At 44.6% G+C, this 15,861-nt stretch overlaps 2 protein-coding genes across 4 annotated transcripts in view; one reads left to right on the forward strand and one right to left on the reverse strand.

The window, feature by feature from the left end:
• Positions 1 to 135: 135 nt before the first annotated feature.
• LOC106613610 (probable methyltransferase TARBP1) overlaps positions 136 to 15,861 on the reverse strand; it is a 52,304-nt gene continuing 36,578 nt past the window's right edge. For 2 of the 3 annotated variants that reach the window (XM_045687057.1, XM_045687059.1), the window contains 10 exons: positions 15,654 to 15,764; positions 15,397 to 15,546; positions 14,465 to 14,551; positions 13,826 to 14,046; positions 13,101 to 13,182; positions 12,721 to 12,892; positions 12,242 to 12,427; positions 5,361 to 5,485; positions 4,829 to 4,965; positions 136 to 1,535 (listed from right to left, as the gene is read on the reverse strand). In XM_045687057.1, the coding sequence (XP_045543013.1) occupies positions 1,367 to 1,535; positions 4,829 to 4,965; positions 5,361 to 5,485; positions 12,242 to 12,427; positions 12,721 to 12,892; positions 13,101 to 13,182; positions 13,826 to 14,046; positions 14,465 to 14,551; positions 15,397 to 15,546; positions 15,654 to 15,764 (1,440 nt within the window). In that variant the 3' untranslated portion in view covers positions 136 to 1,366. Of the gene's footprint in view, positions 1,536 to 4,828; positions 4,966 to 5,360; positions 5,486 to 12,241; positions 12,428 to 12,720; positions 12,893 to 13,100; positions 13,183 to 13,825; positions 14,047 to 14,464; positions 14,552 to 15,396; positions 15,547 to 15,653; positions 15,765 to 15,861 lie in introns of those variants that run through there. The other variant, XR_006756808.1, reaches the window with a different exon arrangement.
• On the forward strand, positions 7,307 to 11,516 carry LOC123724119 (NACHT, LRR and PYD domains-containing protein 1 homolog). The gene is made up of 2 exons (XM_045687060.1): positions 7,307 to 11,099; positions 11,172 to 11,516. The coding sequence occupies exon 1, from the start codon at positions 7,386 to 7,388 to the stop codon at positions 9,006 to 9,008; it is 1,623 nt and encodes a 540-aa protein (XP_045543016.1). The 5' UTR covers positions 7,307 to 7,385; the 3' UTR covers positions 9,009 to 11,099; positions 11,172 to 11,516.

Below are 15,861 nucleotides of genomic sequence, written 5' to 3' on the forward strand. Positions count from 1 at the left end.
GCGCACGTCACCTTTTGGTAAAGTACTGTGAGCGAATGTTCTTTCTGCGCTATGAACGGCTCCGTGACAAATAACATGGTTTGTAAAGAAAAACAGAAATCAACCAAATGTGTGTGATAAGAAAAACAAGAGTTCTTACGAAATAATAGTTTTATTTGTTTAAAAATATGCATTACGTTCTCCAACAATTTCTCCACTCCAAAAAAAGCACTGTACAGTGTTTAATACCAGAGAGAAAAAACAGAGACTCGGGGAAAATCAGGCCTCTGCTGCTATACTGGGATAGCACTTGGAAACATGACCCTGTCCGACAAGCAGCTAACGCATTGGAATATTCTAATGTAATATCTAGCCACGGCAAAAGCGGAAATAACCTCCAATGGATCTGGAGATGGGTTCTAGGTCTAATAACAAGTCACCATTTGTAAGACTAACATCCATTCTCTACATCTATGACCAATTGGAGGGTTAAGGCTGCATTTTAAACGGGTAAAAAAAAAAGAATAAAATGAATTAAAAAAATTCTACAAAACACAGAAACTGTGACCTTACGTTCACAGCATATGGAAGAGGTAAGTAAATGGTTTCTCCTTTGATGACTGACACCTGCCTGAGGTGGGACTTTGACAATAACAAGAAAGAAACTCTGGTTTGAACAGCATAACAATAGAATTGAGATCAATTCCTCTCCTAGTCTCCTAGTCTCCTTTCCTTCATGACCAGATCTCAGAGGCCTGAAGTAGGGTGAGGTTGACACTGGGTTTCTGTTGGGTCAGTGGCACGTTTTCCCCTCAAATGGTTAAGGTTAGGACTTGGGGAGGGCATTCAAGCTGATCTTAGATCTGTGGTTCAGGTTCAGGTTCAGAGGTCACCCCAGCTGCAGGGCCAGTAGGGGGGAGGTAATGGCAGGTGTACCCCCACACCAGCAGGGTTAGGGCCTTACAGAGAGGGGTCAGTCACCACAGCAGATTCACTAGGTCTGGGGTGAAGTTGCCTGTAGGTACAGATATAGGATCAGCTTCCCCTGCCCCAATTCTAACCTTAACCATTAGTGGGGAAAGGCCCTGTGTGGCTCAGTTGGTAGAGCGTGGTGCTTGCAACACCAGGGTTGTGGGTTCGATTCCCACGGGGACCACTATGAAAATGTATGTACTCACTACTGTAAGTTGCTCTGGATAAGAGCATCTGCTTAACGACTACAATGTAAAGGGGCAACTTCACCCTACTCCGTAGCGGGGCCAGTAGGGGGTAGGTACTGGTGGGTTTACCCCCCCATTAGTGCACGCAATGGAAAAACATTTTAAAAAACATTTTGCAACTGTGTGAAAATGTTTGTTTCTTATCGGACAAGTAGTCCCTCCCTGTTTCAGTCTGACTTCACTCCAGTAGAGGGCAGGTACTGGCGGGTGTACTCCCAAACCAGCAGGGCGGCGCTCACGTGTACGTTGAGGGAACGGATGACACCTTGCTGAGGGATCTCCACACACACGTCCAACAGCTGGAGCAGGTTAGCTGGGATACCCTCACGCTCATTACTAAAGTAGGGGAAGGGTGGGGGAGGGGTAGGAGGGAGGGGAAGGAAGGAGGGAGGGAGAGAGGGGAGGAGGGAGGGAGGGGTAGGAGGGAGGAGGAGAGAGTGAGAGAGAAAGGATGAATAAAAGGAGAATAACTAGACAGGTGAAATATGGAACACAGTGCTAGGAGACGAGATAGGATGTTGGTCCACAGAAATAAAAGGACTGGAACACTGGACATTCCCATTCAAGTCAATGTCATTCTACTTCTATAGCGTAAGGTCGAAGTTCATTTAGATCCGCATTAGATCCAGATATATATAGATCCACGCGACTGACATTTAAAAGGTAATTTCCAATTGAGCCAACATATGCAGTGGTTACCTACAATGTGGTCTCCGCAAATGCGGGAGCAATGCCTTTAAATAGGTGCATAGCCGAAAAGGGGCGATGGGGTTGAATCCCGGCCTTAGTCACTGATCTACAGAACATTCACCCTGGCCTGCTGTAAACAATATGACAGAGACAGGTACAGATTGTCTAATGTAACCCATTACAACCATACTATCTGTACTTGTCTCTGTCGTATTGTTTACAGCAGGGTGTTTGTCTAATGTAACCCATTACAACCATACTATCTGTACCTGTCTCTGTCATATTGTTTACAGCAGGGTGTTTGTCTAATGTAACCCATTACAACCATACTAACACCCTGCTGTAAAAACTGCTGTAAACAATATGACAGAGACGAAAGTATGGTGAATGGTACAAACACCCTGCTGTAAACAATATGACAGAGACAGGTAGTATGGTTGTAATGGGTTACATTAGACAAACACCCTGCTGTGCTGGAACAGAGCAGACAACAGGTGGAGTGATCACTGACTAATGGCTGTGTGTGTGCTGGTGTGTGTGCTGGTGTGTGTGTGTGCGTGTTGACTGAGTGCGAGATACACTTTGCCTTGTTGTGTTCATTACAAATAGCAGCTCTCCTCGGCCCTCTCAGTTTAAACAAACCCTGTATGTTTGACTGAGCTCAACCACCCAACCCAGGAATGATCAGCCTCCAATAACACACTAATAACAGAGAGGCCGTTTGGAGACGGTACACACAGTAGAGAAAAAACCTGTATTACTGAACGATGTGTGTCTATTGATCAAACATCATTCTGTAGCTTGTGTGTGCGCACACACACACACACACACACACACACACACACACACACACACACACAAAGTCTGAAGTTTACATACACTTATGTTGGAGTCATTAAAACTCGTTTTTCAACCACTCCACAGATTTCTTGTTAACAAACTATAGTTTTGGCAAGTCGGTTAGGACATCTACTTTGTGCATGACACAAGTAATTTTCCCAACAATTATTCACAGACAGATTATTTCACCTATCATTCACTGTATCACAATTCCAGTGGGTCAGAAAGTTTATATACACTAAGTTGACTGTGCCTTTAAACAGCTTGGAGAATTCCAGAAAATTATGCCATGGTTTTAGAAGCTTTTGATAGGCAAATTGACATCATTTGAGTCAATTGGAGGTGTACCTGTGGATGTATTTCAAGGCCTACCTTCAAACTCAGTGCCTCTTTGCTTGACATCATGGGAAAATCAAAAGAAATCTGCCAAGACCTCAGAAAAACATTGTAGAACTCCACAAGTCTGGTTCATCCTTGGGAGCAATTTCCAAACGCCTGAAGATACCACGTTCATCTGTATAAACAATAGTATGCAAGTATAAACACCATGGGACCATGCAGCCGTCATACCACTCAGGAAGGAGACAAGTTCTGTCTCCTAGAGATGAACGTACTTTGCGAAAAGTGCAAATAAATCCCAGAACAGCAGCAAAGGACCTTGAAGATGCTGGAGGAAACAGGTACAGAAGTATCTATATCCACAGTAAAATGAGTCCTATATCAACATAACCTGAAAGGCCGCTCAGCAAGGAAGAAGCCACTGCTCCAAAACCGCCATAAAAAAGCCAGACAATGGTTTGCAACTGCACATGGGGACAAAGATTGTACTTTTTGGAGAAATGTCCTCTGGTCTGATGAAACAAAAATAGAACTGTTTGGCCATAATGACCATCGTTATGTTTGGAGGAAAAAGAGGGACGCTTGCAAGCCGAAGAACACCATCCCAACCGTGAAGCACGGGGGTGGCAGCATCATGTTGTGGGGGTGCTTTGCTGCAGGAGGGACAGGTGCACTTCACAAAATAAATGGCATCATGAGGAAGGGAAATGATGTGGATATATTGAAGCACCATCTCAAGACATCAGTCAGGAAGTTAAAGCTTGGTCGCAAAATGGGTCTTCCAAATTGACAATGACCCCAAGCATACTATCCAAAGTTGTGGCAAAATGGCTTAAGGACAACAAAGTCAAGGTATTAGAGTGGCCATCACAAAGCCCTGACCTCAATCCTATAGAACATTTGTGGGCAGAACTGAAAAAGCATGTGAGCAAGGAGGCCTACAAACCTGATTCAGTTACACCAGCTCTGTCAGGAGGAATGGGCCAAAATTCACCCAACTTATTGTGGGAAGGTTGTGGAAGGCTACCTGAAACGTTTGACCCAAGTTAAACAATTTAAAGGCAATGCTACCAAATACTAATTGAATGTATGTAAACTTCTTACCCACTGGGAATCTGATGAAAGAAATTAAAGCTGAAATAAATCATTTTCTCTACTATTATTCTGACATTTCACATTCTTAAAATAAATTGGTGATCCTAACTGACCTAAGACAGGGACTTTTTACTAGGATTAAATGTCAGGAATTGTGAAAAACTGAGTTTAAATCTATTTGGCTGAGGTGTATGTAAACTTACGACTTCAACTGTATATGTGTATGTCAGTGATGCATGGCTGTAGCATGTGTTCCCTGTTCTTCCCTCCACAGAGCACCCATTAGAGACCAGCATGCCTGGGCACGTCTCCTCACTGCAGCAGGAAGCAGAGCTGTGTGTGTGCGTCTGCCTGATAGGGGCCCAGGGGAACACTCACTCCATTATTGAGATCCCATTAAAGAGCCTTGTCAGCTTCCTCCCTGACCCGTGAGACAGTCCCGGTCATGGCCGTGTATGTACATGTGTGTTTAGACAGTAAAGTCAATGAATTGATGTGCAATAAGTATGTCATGCATTGATTGTTCATGTGTGTGGTTTGTCTGTTAGTGAATAATTGCATTTCATGTCATGGCTTGTGTTGAAGCAGAAAATACTTCCAATATGACACAAAGTTATATACAACATGACAATGTGCTCTGCTGTCCTACAGGAGAGTGGTTTTACCCCAGCAGTAACAGAGTCTTCTCAGGGAACCTGTAGTCCTTTAGACTCTGACTATTGGCTGTCTGCTCCACTCCCACAATGCAGTAGCCCTCCCTCTTCTTCAGCTGCAGGAAGTCAGCTAGTTCTACGGGCTTCACCTGGCAGAGACACAAAGATATGATGTTAACATAACACTTTTTTAACTGGCTAAAAAGTAAGCTAAACACAGAGTGAAAGAACTTGGTGAGCATCTCAATATTCTAGAGTGTTCTGCTGTCCTCCTTCCTTTACATCTGCACTGAAAAAGGTGCATTTACCCTCCACTACAGCACTGGAGACTTTAGGTCAAGGGTGTCCAAATCATTCCATGGAGGGCCAAATGTCTGCTGGTTTTTGTTTTTTTTCCTGTCAATTAAAACCTAGACAACCAGGTGAGGGGAGTTCCTAACTAATTAGTGACCTTAATTCATCAATCACAGACACACAGACACTCAGCCCTCCGTGGAATGACCTTGACAACTGTGGTTTAGGCTACTAAAGTGTTGTTACCTACCTCCAGTAGGGGGAGCCATAGCTCAGAGGAGACACTCAGGGCCTGGAAGTGTTTGTCACTGATGTGGCGAAGACTGTCCAACACCAGACCACTGGCCCCAAAGATCTCACACGTCCTACACAGACCTTCACACACACACAGAGAGAGACAGACAGAGAGAGAGAGAGAGAGAGAGAGAGAGAGAGACAAAGAGAGACAAAGAGACCAAGAGAGACCAAGAGAGACCAAGAGAGGGCAAGAGAGAGTGAGAGCGAAAGTGTTTATCACTGACTTGGCAAAGACTGTCCAACACATACTACACTGAACACAATAATAAATGCAACACATAAAGTGTTGGTCCCATGTTTCATGAGCTGAAATAAGATGCCAGACATTTCCATACGCACAAATAGCTTTATTGTCTCAGATTTTGAGCACAAATTTGTTTACATCCCTGTTAGTGAGCATTTCTCCTTTACCAAGATAATCCATCCACCTGACAGGTTTGGCAAATCAAGAAGCTGGTTAAACAGCATGATCATTACACAAGTGCACCTTGTGCTGGGGACAATAAAAGGCCACTCTAAAATGTGCAGTTTTGTCACACAATGCCACAGATGTCTCAAGTTTTGAGAGAGCGTGCAATTGGCATGCTGACTGCAGGAATGTCCACCAGAGCTGTTGCCAGAGAATTAAATGTGCATTCCTCTACCATAAGCCGCCTCCAACATCGTTTTTGAGGATTTGGCAGTACGTCCAACTGGCCTCACAACCGCAGACCATGCGTAACCAAGCCAACCCAGGACCTTCAATTTCCGGCTTCTTCACCTGCGGGATCGTCTGAGAATAGCCACCCGGAAAGCTGACGAAACTGTGGGTTTACACAACCAAATAATTTCTGCACAAACTGTCAGAAACCGCCTCAGGGAAGCTCATCTGTGTGCTCGTCGTCCTCATCATGGTCTTGACCTGACTGCAGTTTGCATCGTAACCGTTTAAAAATGTTTTTTAAAAGGTATTTGTGACCAACAGATGCATATCTAACACTATTTACATGTTTCAGTTATTTGTATGCTACAGGTCTAATGTGATATTTTCTTCAGACAGAGCATGCACATTTTTTTTATTTTATTTAAAGGCCCAGTGCAGTCTAAATTTTGTTTCCTGTGTTTTGTATGACCTGATGAAACTAACACTGTAAAAGTGTGAAAACATTTGCTGTTTGAAAATACAATCTCCAAAGGACTTTGGTTCTGTGGGATGCACAAGTTGCAGCCTTTGGAAGTCACATTTAAATCGCTGTTTGGAATCTAACACTATGATAGCTTCCTGTATAAAATATCATATTGTTTAAAATCCACCTTAAAAATATCCACCTTTATCCAAAGACCATGTGACTGCATTAAAGCCAATCACAGTCCACACCCATCTTAAAACTGAAAGTAACTCATACAGACTGAAAGGCTACTTCACAGCAGTTCTCTTCTTTCTTTCTTTTGTTTATTTGGACATTCATTCATTCATTCATTGTCTGTCAGGTGGGGAACTAACTGAGATTGGGAGAGGAAGTTCTCAAGGTGACGTTTGGACAATAAAAAGGGAAACTGGCTAGACATTTCCAGTAGAAAGTGGATTACAACTGATACACAGTAGGATATTTGTTGTTTTTTTGTTTTGAGGCTATACCGTATTTGTTTACAATTACAATGTTTACAAATGTTGCCATATAACTAGCTTATATTTTGGGTTGATGGGGTAAGACAGTTGAACTAAGCTCATTTGGCATTTCTGGGCTCCCGAGTAGCTCAGTGGTCTAAGGCACTGCATCTCAGTGCAAGAGGCATCACTACAGTCCCTGGTTCGAATCCAGGCTGTATCACATCCGGCCGTGATTGGGAGTCCCATAGGGCGGCGCACAATAGGCCCAGCGTCGTCCGGGTTTGGCCAAGGTAGGCCATCATTGTTAGTAAGAATTTGTTTCTTAACTGACTTGCCTAGTTAAATAAAGGTTAAAAAAAATGTATAAGTTATGTTCTTCTAGAATCAATGGCTAAACCTGAACATTACTGCTTTATAGGTCCAAACATTGATGTAGCCACTGCAGATTGCCCCTTTGGAGTGAAAATGGCCACATCAAAAGATCAACATGATGATGACTGTGAACCTCGCACTCCTGAACAGTCAACCCCTCTCCTACCCCAGTTGTCACGACTTGAAGAGCTCTCAAACATCATTGAAAGCCAAGAACATAGTAAACAGGAAATTGAGAATTTAGCTGGAATTCTTCGGTCTCTTGCTGATGATTTGCATTGTAATTTAGAACAGCACTTAATGATAGATAGGCTTGAAGTCATACAGACAAATATCATGGACAAACTTAGTCCTGGTCAAAAGGATGGTAGTAGCGTCATCACTGGAACAATGAGACAGTTCTACAACAAGGCACTGGATTCAGTAGGAACAATCATCACTAAACTGGCCAAAAAGATCGGAGTCAACTATTCAGAGTCAAATATGTGTCTCCAAAAAGAGTTTGGCCTTAAAACCAATAGTCCAAAGGAATGTTTGAATTGCAACCATATAAAGAGCTCAATGTCCTGGATTCAGGTTGAACCTTCCGTGTCTACAGAGGATGAGACCACCGTCTACACACTTGACTCTTCTGCAGCAGGGCATTACGAGTGCATCTTATCAGGGCTGCGGTGGGTATGTGAGAGCAAAGTTAGCCTGCGATACCAGTTCAGCTCCTGGGAGCCTCACATGGCCACTCTGAACAACATGCGGTTTGAAGAAGGAGGTCCATTACTGGACATCACAATGATTTCTGGCAAATTAGAAGAAATTCATCTGCCACACTTTGTCTGTATAGATCCAGACTACCCACAATCCTCCTTGAGAGAAGACATGAAGGTTCTACATGTGAAAGACAACAGAGTGCTTCTTGAAGAAGTGGATGAGGTGACGCGGTTCCATGCCAAACTGCTTCATCCCTCCTTCTCTGGCAGGGGTTTGGTACTGAGACGTGGGTTGCATTGGAGAGTGCACTGTGACCTTCTGATCTTTAGGTCCACCAGAGCACTCCTCACCTTACACACATATCTGATCCGATGTGATCCTTCTCTAGCACGGGAGGTGGAGGCACAGGAGAAGTCATATGGATTCTTAAGACTTCCAAAGCCAAAGCCGGAGAAGTCTCTTTGGAAGGGGAGTCGCTTCACCCTCAAGACCTCGTGTCAATCCTCGATTACGCCACAAAAGATCAAGCTGAGAAGCACCAGGCCCAACTACTTTGAGGTGTACATAAAGGACGCTGCGATGAACTTTGAGATGGAGTTGATAAGTGAGACGGGAGAATCTGCATGGAAAGCTGAAATACGAACAGAGGAATACAGAGATGATTCATCCACAAGAGACATTGAGTTTGTAGATGACTTCAGACCACAGCTCATTCAAAAAGTCAATAATGTGTCTGCCATAGCAGATATTCTCTTCACAAAGGGCATGATCGGTGAAGAGATAAATGCAAATATCAGCGCTGCACCGACCCGCCAGGCCAAGATGAGAGTGATATACGAGGCACTGAATTCAGGTGGACCACACGTCAAAGCTGCATTCTTTACTGCACTCAAAGAAAAGGAACCCTTTCTAGTCAAAGACTTGGATAAATAATACCTTATCGCTCAATCTCTCATTCTTATACCAAGACACTTTAAGCAGGGCGGAGGAAAGAGTGATAAGAACTAAGAAAGAAGAGACTTTTCAGGGTTAGAATCCTTGAACAAAAAGACCTAAAATGGTTCTCACATTTCTAAATGTTTTAAAATTGAACCTTTATTTAACTATGCAAGTCAGTTAAGAACACATTCTTATTTACAATGACAGCCTACCGGGGAACAGTGGGTTAACTGCCTTGTTCAGGGGCAGAACGACAGATTTTTACCTTGTCAGTTCGGGGATTCGATCCAGCAACCTTTCAGTTACTAGCCCAACTCTCTAACCACTAGGCTACCTGCCGCCCAAAGCTGACATTAAAAGGTCAACTTTGGCGACGAAAACTGTCAAACTCCGCCCCTTTCTCAATGTTCGAACAGAAACGGGGTGTGCCTTTGGTGGTGCCTTTGGTCTTCTGTAACCAAATGTAGTATTCATCCATTTAATTTTTTAAGCATTAAATGAAGTTGTATGATGGTGCATTGATCAGTTACACAGTTTAACTGCATTCTTTGAGTTTTTTCCCCAAAGTCGACCTTTAAAAATGGGACATCGAGGTGATGAACTAGACACAAAACTACGATGACAAACTGCAGTGTACCAAGTCTGTTTTAACATATTACCTTGTATAAATATGATTTACATTTCAATTTTCACTGTATTACATATTCATTTCATTAGATTTTCATTGTATTACATTTCATTGTATTTGTTGTTAATCATGTATTGGATCAATGAAAGATTTACCACAGTATTATCTCTACTGTATGCATATGATGTAGCCTATCTCTATGTATAGTATCAACCTAAAAACCTGTGGACACATCCAGAACTTTTTGCAGTACCATTGAGTCTGATTCCTAATATAGAAAAATATGTACAAAATGTCTCTGTGTGCTAAATCTACAAGTATGATGGCAACATATATCCTAAAGGTTAGCTTAACAAATCGCTATCGTTCTCTAACATGCAAAGTCTTACATAAGGTGTTTCTGAGTGAGTGACCGTGTAAGACAAAAGGAATGTGTCAACAAATGACCAAGTCAACAACCAGCGGCTTTTTAACATTTCTGTGGGATACAAACGGTTATACAGACATTACCTGTATATAGTGCATCCAAAGGAAAAAACAAACATTTGATTTTTAAAAAAAGAAGACATTTCATTACACAACAAGACATCTGGAGAGGTTGTCTCCTAGACCAAACAGCCTGGACCAGACATCTGGGGAGGTTGTATCCTAGACCAAACAGCCTGGACCAGACATCTGGGGAGGTTGTATCCTAGACCAAACAGCCTGGACCAGACATCTGGGGAGGTTGTATCCTAGACCAAACAGCCTGGACCAGACATCTGGGGAGGTTGTATCCTAGACCAAACAGCATGGACCAGACATCTGGGGAGGTTGTATCCTAGACCAAACAGCCTGGACCAGACATCTGGGGAGGTTGTATCCTAGACCAAACAGCATGGACCAGACATCTGGGGAGGTTGTATCCTAGACCAAACAGCATGGACCAGACATCTGGGGAGGTTGTATCCTAGACCAAACAGCCTGGACCAGACATCTGGGGAGGTTGTATCCTAGACCAAACAGCCTGGACCAGACATCTGGGGAGGTTGTATCCTAGACCAAACAGCCTGGACCAGACATCTGGGGAGGTTGTATCCTAGACCAAACAGCCTGGACCAGACATCTGGGGAGGTTGAATCCTAGACCAAACAGCCTGGACCAGACATCTGGGGAGGTTGTATCCTAGACCAAACAGCATGGACCAGACATCTGGGGAGGTTGTATCCTAGACCAAACAGCCTGGACCAGACATCTGGGGAGGTTGTATCCTAGACCAAACAGCCTGGACCAGACATCTGGGGAGGTTGTATCCTAGACCAAACAGCCTGGACCAGACATCTGGGGAGGTTGTATCCTAGACCAAACAGCCTGGACCAGACATCTGGGGAGGTTGTATCCTAGACCAAACAGCCTGGACCAGACATCTGGGGAGGTTGTATCCTAGACCAAACAGCCTGGACCAGACATCTGGGGAGGTTGAATCCTAGACCAAACATCTGTGGAGGTTCTATCCTAGACCAAACAGCCTGGACCAGACATCTGGGGAGGTTGTATCCTAGACCAAACAGCCTGGACCAGACATCTGGGGAGGTTGTATCCTAGACCAAACAGTCTGGACCAGACATCTGGGGAGGTTGAATCCTAGACCAAACAGCCTGGACCAGACATCTGGGGAGGTTGTATCCTAGACAAACAGCCTGGACCAGACATCTGGGAAGGTTGTAACGTAGGCTAAACAGCCTGGAGCAGACATCTAGGGAGGTTGTATCCTAGGCTAACCAGCATGGACAAGAGGCAGGGGACAGTCAGGGCTAGACAGAACAAACACGTTATCCTCCCATGTTATCTTGATCCTTCTGTGGATAAATTAATAAACATTTACAGTCCAAGTATCACCCTCCTCTTTTATATTATCGTGTCTGTGCCCCGAATGGCACCCTGTTCCCTATATAGTGAACTACCTTTGACCAGGGAAAACAGGGCTCTACATAGGGAATATGGTGCTATTTGGGCATAGCCGGGCGGCAGGTAGCCTAGTGGTTAGAGCGTTGGACTAGTCAATATTGGTTCCTAAAATAGGTCTTATCCTGTATAAACTCCTTTAAATCAACGTAAGGCTTAAATAAACTGAGACAGCAGGCAGCGCAGCAATACGACAGCCCAGTGGAGAACATCAAATGAGTCTTATGATTTGGTCCTAGTGGTCCTTAGACAAACTGTGATTAGGACTGATTAGTTTATGTAGTGCTGCCTGCTGCTGGCTGTTTGCATGGCAACGCTTAGCAACACCAAGTATACTGGGTAGCTAACAGAAAATAATACAATACAATACAATGCAATACAATACAATATAGCTAGATAGAAATGGCTGACTGGATTCAAACCAGGGTCTCCTGCACACTACATGACTGTGTTAGCTCCTTGAGCTCAAGCCTGGGGAGCTAACGCAAGTCTTCAGGTCTCACGCAAGGTTAGTCATCATGTGAACATGGTTCATCATTACACATAGAACCCAGAGAGTTCAGCAGATGATGGTTAAAACATTCCTCCTGTACCAAGCTGTTCAGCGTTGACTTACCTGTCTAAATAGAGGTTAAATAGAAAACCATGAACTAACCTCCCAGGTTGGTGGGCTTGTCTATGAGCGAGGCAACCACCAGGAGGGCACTGTGCAGCTTGCCCAGGCGTGCTGCTCTCTGCTGGGGCACCAGACTCAGCTCTGGCCCCTGTTCCTGGATCCCCAACCTCCAGGGGGTCATCTTCTTCTGGACCTCGGCCCAGCGCTCCTCACCATCCTGATCCCCTAACAAACAACACACAAACACTGAGGCATCTGCAACAGGGCTTTGAAACTGAAGTCCTGGAGGGCCAGAACACTTCTGGTTTTCATTCCTTCATTAGAAAATCAGGGACCTGGCCAATCAATTTCATGAATTGAGCATTTAACTACCAGGTAGAAAGGAGAAGCAGCAGTACTTCAGCCCAATAGTTGAATAGCTGTGATCTCCACTGTTGGGTCCAGTCTCTGCTGCCATCGAAGTGGTGATACCTTTTTCAGTTCAATACAACTTCATGTATCCCCTCAGGGGAATGTACCTTTATCCTGCTGGGTCCAGTCTCCAGGCTGAATCTGGCTCAGGTCAGGGACAGGGTTCCTCAATGGGAGAGATGCACTCTGGGAGAAGTCCACCAACTTCTCAAACTTCCAGGGCGGAATCCACTCGTCCTCAAACACCTCTGATAGGCTGGGGAATGTGTAGAATATGGTCTGGCATGGGAGAGACGGGAGGAAAAGGACAGTTTACACACGTCGTCTCTCCTCACCACTCACCACTCAGTTCATTCGTTTTTAGAGACCCTAAGCAATTAGGTCAAATTACAATGAATCAACAGATTTTAAAAGATTCACATACAACAACATTTGATACTTCAAATTCACACAATCAATCAACAAGACAATGGTTGCAGTGTCTTACTTCCATACTATAGTCTCTAACAGGATGAAAGACACCAAAGAAGAAGTGGTCCTGAATCCTGGTCCAGTTCTTACTGGCATTTCTGTACAGAGATATACAGTAGTTATATGAGTCCAATAATGTATTTATTTAACTAGGCAAGTTAGTTAAGAACAAATTCTTATTTACAATGACGGCCTACCCCGGCCAAACCCCGCCTATGGGACTCCCAATCACGGCCGGATGTGATGTATCTTGGATTCGAACCAGGTACTGCAGTGCACTGAGATGGAGTGCCTTAGACCACTGCGCCACTCGGGAGCCCAATAACAATATCCACAGTTTCCAATGGATCTAAGATAACCAAGTGTGGTTCCTCCTTCACTAATAATAACAGGTAGCCTAGTGGTTAGAGCATTGGGCCAGTAACTGAAAGGTTGCTGGATTGAATCCCTGAGCTGACAAGGTAAAAATCTGTCGTTCTGCCCCTGAACAAGGCAGTTAACCCACTGTTCCTAGGCCGTCATTGAAAATAAGAATTTGTTCTTAATTGACGTGAATAGTTAAATAAAGGTAAAATAAATAAAAAAACTTAGAAGACACCTTTATCCAAAGCGATTTACAGTCGTATACATGTTATGAATAGTGTACAGAAGTACAGTGACTGTATGAATTTTAGAATGTGATTCCTGAGGGAACTGAACCTTGGGAACATAATAATCCTAGTTCATATGTAACTCACTCACCCAGTACTCTGCATAGCCTCAGCCTGGTGCAGACAGGCCTTAACGACGGTGGCCAGCCCCCCGAGCCCATCCGGCCCACCGGCCCCCTCCTCGGCCTCGGCCCTCGCACCCTCCAGACCCCACACCCTTTTCAGGGCCAGCAGGGCGTACAGACGAACACTGAAGTTATGGCTGAAACACCACTGGAGAATAACATCCAGGGCCTTATGCCACTGTACTGCCTGGTGGTGGGAGATACAGACAGAGAGATAGAGAGACGGAGAGAGAGCGATACAGAGAGACAGACAGAGAGATAGAGAGACGGAGAGAAATACAGAGAGATAGACAGAGAGATCGAGAGAGACAGAGAGAGAAATACAGAGATACGGAGAGAGAGACGGAGAGAGAGCGATACAGAGAGAGAGACAGAGAGAGAAAGATGGAGAGAGCGAGATACAGAGAGAAGGGAGAGAAGTGTGAACACTGAAGTTATGGCTGAAACACACTGAACCACAACTGGAGAATCGTGTCCATGGCCTAAAGCCACTGTACTGCCTGGTGGGGAGGGACACAGAGGAGGAGGAGAGGGGCTCAGGAGAGGAGGAAGAGTCCCCTGTGCTTTGAAGGTTTTACTTCATGATGGTGACATATGGATCTTACCTTCTCCTTGAGTTGAGGCATGATGATGTTGAGGTGGACCAACACAGACAGGAAGGTACAGATGCTGGTCTTGGTCTTCTCTTGATCCTGTTCAGACATAAATCACATCAATTAGACACATTGGCTATAGATCATTATTGACTATTACAAGTTCTTTAAGCCAGTGAAAATAGACGCCAGTTTTCATTCAGTGACAATACAATAGATGCCAGTTTTCATTCAGTGACAATACAATAGATGCCAGTTTTTGTGGTATTGTGTGGCACAGTGGGTAAGAGCATGGCACTAGCAACACCAAGGTTGAGGGTTCAATTCCCACAGTGGTCATATACACATCCGAAAAGTGTAACACTCACCACCCTGAAGCAGGTCCAGAGTCAGTCTGTATTCAGGGTACTGGACTAGGATTAGAACCATCTGCCACTCACCAACCTGAAGCAGGCCCAGAGTCAGTCTGTATTCAGGGTACTGGACTAGGATTAGAACCATCTGCCACTCACCACCCTGAAGCAGGCCCAGAGTCAGTCTGTATTCAGGGTACTGGACTAGGATTAGAACCATCTGCCACTCACCACCCTGAAGCAGGCCCAGAGTCAGTCTGTATTCAGGGTACTGGACTAGGATTAGAACCATCTGCCACTCACCACCCTGAAGCAGGTCCAGAGTCAGTCTGTATTCAGGGTACTGGACTAGGATTAGAACCATCTGCCACTCACCACCCTGAAGCAGGCCCAGAGTCAGTCTGTATTCAGGGTACTGGACTAGGATTAGAACCATCTGCCACTCACCACCCTGAAGCAGGCCCAGAGTCAGAATGTATTCAGGGTACTGGACTAGGATTAGAACCATCTGCCACTCACCACCCTGAAGCAGGTCCAGAGTCAGAATGTATTCAGGGTACTGGACTAGGATTAAAACCATCTGCCACTCACCACCCTGAAGCAGGTCCAGAGTCGGTCTATGTGTTCAGGATACTGGACTAGGATTAGAACCATCTGCCACTCTATCAGGTACTTGACTGAGGCCTGGTTACTGACGAAACCTGCCTCAAACACACGACCCAGAATGGTACCTACAAACTCCTGGATGAACACAAACACAGGGTTAATAGAGGGTTCATTCAGGTGTGTGTGTGTGTGTGTGTGTGTGTGTGTGTGTGTGTGTGTGTGTGTGTGTGTGTCTCTCTCACCCCTCTCAGTTTGGGCAGCAGCATCAGTAGTGTCTGCCACACCCTGTTCTTGATACGATGCTGCAGGGAGTTGCTATAGTAACGCTGTTTTGACTTCGATATGGCCTCATCCTGAAAGAGAAAAAGACTTAGGCTTGTCTTTAAAACTACACATGAACTAATAACTACTGTGTTGGAGCTCAGGGAGATGGACAGGATATTACTGCAG

The sequence above is a fragment of the Salmo salar genome, chromosome ssa01 (genome assembly GCF_905237065.1).
Source record: "Salmo salar chromosome ssa01, Ssal_v3.1, whole genome shotgun sequence".
In the NCBI taxonomy this organism is placed as follows: Eukaryota; Metazoa; Chordata; class Actinopteri; order Salmoniformes; family Salmonidae; genus Salmo; species Salmo salar.